Raw genomic sequence first — 7,573 nt, 5'->3', positions numbered from 1 at the left:
ATTCGCTGTATAATGATTTATCCGTTGAATAGCGATATCCAACGTTTGAACAACCAAGCCCAGGACGCCATATTCAACTTGTCCAATTAGTTTAAAAAAAATCAATTACTAACTTTAAATAAGATTTGTCTTCAGTCAACTTTGGAGCTCATCTGAAGTTTTTCGTTTAATTTTGTTTTTGTAATTGGGCAACATGGAGACTGTTAGGGATATATACAGAAGATATACAAAGATTGCAAGGCATCTTTATATGTATGTTACTAAAGCACGTTATATGTTTTAACCCTTATCACCTCAACATTAGGTTGATCATTTCCCCTTAACTCTCCTTAACTCGCACAAACTAGCAACTGATAGGTGAGCACAATTTGTCCTTATCTCGCCTTAACTCGCCTAAAACTCGCATTAGCTCGCACAATCTCGCGGCGAGTTAGGGTCCCAGAATAGGCCTTTTAATGTATTCAGCTGTTGTATGATACTGTTTTGTTTAATTTATTCGACTCGCAAACAACTTATCAGCTTTGAGCTAGCAAAGTAAAAATCTTACATTTACGGACTTTTCGTCTGTTGCCCCTAACGCGATTAAATCAATCACACATAGCATCTTTCATTTTTATTGACTATAATTTATTCAGCATTACACATAACTCTTACAATTAAACTGTTTCATTCTATAAGCTTAGACAATCAACATTTTTGGAAGAATTGCAGCCCTTGCCACAGAAAGTGGACGCAGAGATCTTAGTGAATGAAAACTCCAGCTAAAATCCCCACCACGCTCAGAAATGTTACGATGAATGATGCTGCCTGGATTGATCCGGTACCTAAGCCGTTACACTTGTCTCCAGAACAGCAATCAATCTCGCATTTTTTCAGGGTTATTCCCACTTTTTTCCACAGTGTTTCGTTACAAGCTCTTTTCTTCACTGGTCCCTTCGCTAGGTCACACATGGACTGAAAAAATAAACAAACAAAATCCAAAAATTGAGAACGTTTACTTGAACTCACAATCACAATTAGGAATAGCATGCAATGACCATAATGTATCTGACTAATGTATTTGATCCTTCAAGTTACTGCTTGTTCACTAAAAGTTCAAAACAGTGTTTGGCTTTATGGAAGCCAGTTACGAGTATTTCTAGTATCTTTTCCTTTGTTAATTAAATACGTTTAAGCCGCGGTTGAAGCTCTGCCTTGCCATCTCCCCAGTAACGTTTCTGTCGCTCGATTTCCTGTAACAGCATAAGGCAACTCTTCTTGAGAGAAAACATTCTCGTCCTCATAGCCCGTTTCGCTTCTCCCGATTCGCGGGGCCTTGGCGCGAGAAACAAAGGGTTCTGGAGACACTGGGGGTGCTTTTCATTAAGCCAAAATTTCCGGAAATTTCGGACTGAAGTCAAATGGAAAGGTCCGTTTCGGTTCGGTCCAACCGGAATACTTGGGGACACTTTTGGGGGTGGTCCTCTTTGACCGGTCCGGCCGACCGAACGTGCCGTTCCATTTACAAAAATTATCGTTTGCAGTCCCACTTCACTGTGATGTAGCCGAAATTTCGGTCGAAATGTAAATGGCACGCTTCGGTCCGGTTGGAAATTAAATTTAACAAAAATTGTCGTTCCATTTTTCCTTGGTTAGTTCCAATGGTCTCCGACCTGATGGTCCGGCATATTGGAAAACATCCAGGATTTTCCAGACCTAGATTACTGGACTTTGGTATTCATGTATGCAGCCGCTATGTTTCTATATACTGTGTCTGACTGTCAAACGATAATTCATGTGAAGAAAGTGATGCCAGTGACAAAGTAAGGAATTAAATAACGTTCTTCACCCTTCTGAAGCAGGGTTGGCAGAGTTTCTTCAGCAAACCATCGTCATACTTAACTTCTTTTCCAGCTCAGTAAAAACTGAAGCACTTTGATTTGACGTTGTTGCAACAAAACGGTTTTAACGAACGAAATGATATATGAAATAAATCATACATTGAACTGCGGATATGAATTCAAGTGAAGCTATGATCCTTTTGAACGCAATTTTAGCAATTGCGTAGAGAAGCCTGAAAAATGTAGGACTTCAACGGGGTTTGAACCCGTGACCTCGCGATACCGCTGCAACGCTCTAACCAACTGAGCGATGAAGCCACTGATGTTGGGAACCATTGATTTGTGGGTTCATATGTTCCCGAGATCAATGTTACGGGGAGCGACTCTCGAGGGTTAACAAGAGCTGTCGTGAGCCGGTTTGAGGTGATAAGGACTACTTTACGGGCTTGATCTCGCGATAAATACACTCTTGATGTGGAATTATATGTACTTGATCTATTCCCTTGACATCAATTGCACTATAATCTTGTTTAAGCCGTAAACTGAAATTTAATCAAAATGTTACAAGGAACAAGCTACTGAAATAGTTAAAAGAAACAACTTGTCTATATTACAGGTTGATAGCGTCACTTAATAACGGGTTCACCATGGATGCTCAAGAGTTTCGTGAGGGACGTCAAGTTGAGGTAAATTGATCTAAGAGGGTTTTGTTGGAGACAGAAATGTCATTGCTTGCAAAGGGATTAAAATTCTGAGATTGACATGTATGCTCTCAAAAAGGACGTTCAAGATTTTATTCGTCGTATTAGTCTTAAATTTTTACACTGTCGAGGATGTCGCAGGTGATTTTTCTGAAGCTACTGTTTTTAAAAACAAGTCTTCTTGGTGCCCCGACAAGAACAGAGAGTTAGCTTTGGAGACGTATTTACAGGAGCTAGAGAAAAGGATTTTGGAAAGTGATTTTAATGCTAGGTCATACGAACCAGTGAACAGAAACCTTAGTCGAGAAGAACAACAGACGGATTAGAGAGAAAAGTCTTCTAGATGGGTATCACAACAAACATGGCTTAGATATATTGACGATATCTTTATGATTTGGACGGAAGGCGAGGAGGATGCTCATGACACTATCAAGATTACTTGGGACTGGTCACAAAGAGCGTTAATTACTTGGATGTTACCATTATTACTAATAATGGCAACTTCAACACGGATCCCTACGTTAAGCCTGCTGATAAGCATCAGTATCTAAATTTCTGTTCATGCCACCCTCGAGGATGTAAGAGAAGCATCCTGTATGCCCAGGCTCTTAGGTTGCGACGGATATGTTCATCGGATGAACTGTTTGATCAACGAGCGACAGAATTAACAGGTTTCTTGTGCAAACGAGGTTACAAAGGGGAATTTGTTAAGCAGCAAGTCCAGAGAGCGAAACGGCTATCAAGGGAAGAATTGTTGACTCCAGCTACAGAATCGACAAAGAAAAATAGTACTAGGACACCATTTATTGTTAAGTACCATCCGGGACTGCCGAACATTGGCGGAATCCTCAGGGATCTACATCCCATGCTCCAATTGTCTGAAAAATGTGGAAAGGCGATTAGGGAGATTCCGATGTTGGCTTTTAGGAAACCAAAGAGCCTGAAGGACTATCTGGTCCGGGCTAAAGTTAAAAAACAGATGATTAAAGCTGAAGGTAGCCGTAGTTGTGGGTCGTCGTATGCCAGATTTGCAAGAACGACAATTTTCTGACATTTGGAAAAACATTTACAAGTAATGTTACTGGTAAAACGTACGCCATTCATCGTAATTTCGATTGTAACAGCAGTAATGTCGTGTATCTCATCTCATGTAAAAGTTGCGATAAACAATATGTAGGGTCGACAACAACCAAATTTAGGCATAGGTTTAATAACCACAAGAGTAGGATGAGAAGACACTCGCGTCTTGCACTGGAAGATAGAGACGTAGATGACTTAATCTACAGACATTTCTGGTCACAGGGACATTGCGCATGCGGGCTGGATGATATGTGTATTCAGTTGATGGATAAAGTGTCTAATGCTAGTGATCTTTTGGGAAAGGAAGGCTAGTGGGCTTATAGACTTTAAGCCATCCGACCAAAGGGTCTTAACTAGAATGACTTTTTCTATAACCAGAACCGCCAGAAGGGTAGGGTTTGATTAGCCATTTTTTGCAGCTTATTTTATCATGTACGAACACAGATGTTTTCGTTACCTCACTTTTGTATTATTAACCTGTTCCATACCACACGTCCTGGGACAGAGTGATCAAAATGGAGGATAATACTTCATTTAAGGCAAACTGACTACGAAGGATAATCCTTCATTTGAGGAAGAGATCGTGTTGGAGAAAACATACCTTTACTGAGCAAGACATGGAATTCATGTCTTTTTTTAAAATCCCGACTGCGAATTCGTAGGACACTTTTAAGCATGCGTCATGTTTTAATCCGGGAAATGGATCCGGGAGTGTGTCGCAGTCAGTGATATTAAGATCCGACGTGCACAGGTTAGTAGGTGGCTTTGGTATGCAATCGTAGCAGTGGATCGCTAGCACTGAAAAAAGAAAGTAAATTATTCACTTTTAGCAGTTTTTTTTGCAGTGAAAGTACGGTTTTTTCCAGGCAATGTGCTCCCGGTGGGCCTGACCAGTATGGTCGCACTGGTACCGGTACCCGACCGAGTATAGCCGTAAGGCCATCCGTCTGATTAGGTAAGAGTCAAGGCTTTTTATAATTTTCTGCTATTAACAACTGGCAATCTGTTTACAAGACCAACAACATTTCTTACTAGGAACACTTAATTCCATTACAACTACTTATTCATTACATACGTCTACACTCTTGCTAAGCTTTTAATAGAAAGCGGAAGCTAAAACACTCAGGCTACTTGAGCGAATCAGTTCTAAAAAATAAGTTACTGAAGCCAAGCTGATTCTCAAATAAGTTCAATTGTTTAGTGGACGAGCTTTTGATTGTAAGACAATCGAGACTCAGTCTTGCCTAGGGCCGAGCAGTGTCTGTATTATTTTCGCAACTCACATTACTTATTGAGCAAATTTAGGGGACGCTGCTTTAAACTTGCAGAAACGACTGATTTAAAATGATTGAAAATAGGGCCGTTTATACGAGAGAAAAAAAGCCGCGGCTTACTCTGGCCGTGGCTTACATAAGACGCGAACACCCCGTATAAATGGTACAAAATCTACGTTCACAGCTTTCCCAAGCCGCGGCTTATTCTGGCCTGGGAGTTTATACTCTTATAAATAGTTCCTTTCGCGTATTATGTACGCCGCGGCCGGAGTAAGCTGCGGCTTATTTTCTCTCGTATAAACGGCCCTAATGGCGCCATGATGATTCCGAAACGTCAGTTTCTTCGTCCGCGTCGCTCGCCGTGAGAAATGCATCCGAAGCTCAAAGGAATGATTTATCCGCCAAAACATTTTTTCTTGACTGGAACTTGATTTGTAACTCATTTGTTATTTTACTTCTGTCGCTCCGCAATTGACTTTTATTGTTAAATCTTCCACCTGTATGGTTGACTATCGAATATATTCAAAAGCAGATGTTGGTACATAAAGAAAGTAATGTTCGGACTGGCAATGTTTCCAAGAAAGAAAGGAATAATCAGTGAGCAGCATTAATTTCCAAGAGAGAAAGAAATGAATAGTGAGCAATATTTCCAAGAAAATATAACAGGACGACAACTCCCGGGGGTGGGGGGGGGGGGGAAGAACTCGATATATCCCTGTGTGGGGAGGTGTGGCGCGGCCCCTCATACCTTGACTCTGTTAAAGACAAATATCGTTGATTTTCCTACCCTGTTTAAGACAGAATTCCGATTTTTGATACCATGTTTAAGACATTTAACCCGAAACCATACCATACCATGTGTAAGACAATAATAGAAATCGAAATTCTTTCTTATTTAATCCATTGGCAATCACAAAACTATTTACAGCTCGATCAACAGAGTAACGAGGAGCTCTTTACGCTAAGTATACGAAGTTTACATTAAGCACTGAACGCCTTTTTTAGGATCTAGTAAAGGACTATCATAACACTAATAAAATAGCAAAAGCTTACACAAGTTACTCTTAAAAGAATTATCCAATGTTTTTTTTTACAAAAAAGCAACATGAACAATTTAGTATACTAATTTCAGTTAATTTACAAAAGCGTTATGCATTGTTCCCGTTTCAAAACAACGTTAAAATTCAGTCTTTTGAGTTTCTCCAGTTGCAAAAAGTATTGTTTTCGTTCTCTAGATACAGCGGTTACAAGTTGTGTGGCTTTCTTGTTGTGTAATCAATGGAAATTTAATGTGCCTGGTATCAATGCCAAAGTCAACGGAAGTCAATATTAATCAACAAGAGCTTGTAAAAATTTTGCTGTTTATCGTCCAAGAAAAGATATCCTGTTTAAGACAAAAATTGATAAATCGATGCCCTGATAAAGACAAAAAATGATAAATTCGATACCCTGTTTAAGACAAAAATCCCGAAAAACGTACCCTGACTGGTCGCACGTCCCCATTAAGCCATTATAAGGGAGTAACCCCCGGGACAACTCCGAAAAACATCTTGCTAAGTCAACTTAAAATATAAGTATAACCAAGAAATACACAACAAACAGAGAAATAAACGTAGTATTTCGGTCCTTATTACAAGGCCATTATCAAACGTAATAAAGATAGAGGCTTACTCAAAAACCTACCGGTTTATTTTGTTCCTAGCTAGGCTCAAACATTAATGAATTAAAATTGTAATTATGATTATTTTATCTGTTTATTTGTTTGTTCCCTACTTTAAATTGTACATTAACTATGAACTGCGCAAAATAAAATTTTTGTCTAATTCTATTTAAAGCGTCGAACTTATAAGCAGAGCGAGCTAGGAAGAAGCTTAAGGTGTGGAACATGCTAATAATTGTAACAAAAATACAGAACAAGAATGCGGGGAGAGTACAACAAAAATTAATGTAAGCTGCCGAGCTTGAAATAAACCTAAAGCTAAAACAATACGAGTTCCAAGAAAGAAAGGAATTATTATATGAGCAACATTCCCAGGAAAAAAAAAAAATCTAAACGTTTCTAGGAACGAGAAACCGCAAGCACCAGAAAACTAAAATGAACGATTTACCCAAACTGTTCAACTGATCCTTTTTCTTGGCTGGAACTGGACTTCAAGCACATTTATTAACTTCTCTAGCTCCGAAATTGATTTTCATTTTAGCATCTTTCTTTTACACCGGTTAGTGTCGAATCAATTCACATGAGTCACTCCAAATTCATTTTCACTTTGTGTATATACCTCCAGTTCGTGCACGCATTTTCCAAAAAATACGCAACGCCTTTATTCGATAGACAGATAAAGAAAACGATAAATCACTCACCGTTTGGCAAAATAGCCACTGCAAAGATACAAAGGTGCCAGATATTCATCACGTAAACGCTCATCGCGAAAGAACCTTCAGCAACGTTAGATAAGACCGTCAAAATGCGTGACCCTTACATCATTATAACCGAGATAGATTGTGACGAGCACTCCCATTGGGTGTTCATTGTCACGTGGTAATCGCTAAATTCACGTGATCAATGCTAAAACTAAAAGTTGTGAAGGTCGAAATTTCTCAGAATTTTTGGAACATGCGCTGGGGAATAATAACTAGAACTGCGAACAGTTCAACGGAAACGTAGTGTCATTCCTAGCGGTAGTCGACAGCACGAAAA

The 7,573-nt window shown here is 39.4% G+C and overlaps 1 protein-coding gene across 1 annotated transcript; it reads right to left on the bottom strand.

Annotated features, from left to right (window-relative positions):
• Positions 1-600: 600 nt before the first annotated feature.
• Positions 601-7,363, bottom strand: LOC137982425 (uncharacterized). The gene is made up of 3 exons (XM_068829543.1): positions 7,237-7,363; positions 4,203-4,399; positions 601-954 (listed from the first exon to the last, which is right to left on the bottom strand). The coding sequence occupies exons 1-3, from the start codon at positions 7,298-7,300 to the stop codon at positions 742-744; spliced, it is 474 nt and encodes a 157-aa protein (XP_068685644.1). The 5' UTR covers positions 7,301-7,363; the 3' UTR covers positions 601-741.
• Positions 7,364-7,573: the final 210 nt, after the last annotated feature.

Source organism: Montipora foliosa, chromosome 13, assembly GCF_036669935.1.
Source record: "Montipora foliosa isolate CH-2021 chromosome 13, ASM3666993v2, whole genome shotgun sequence".
Classification (NCBI taxonomy): Eukaryota; Metazoa; Cnidaria; class Anthozoa; order Scleractinia; family Acroporidae; genus Montipora; species Montipora foliosa.
This window is presented reverse-complemented; position numbering and strand designations above follow the sequence as displayed.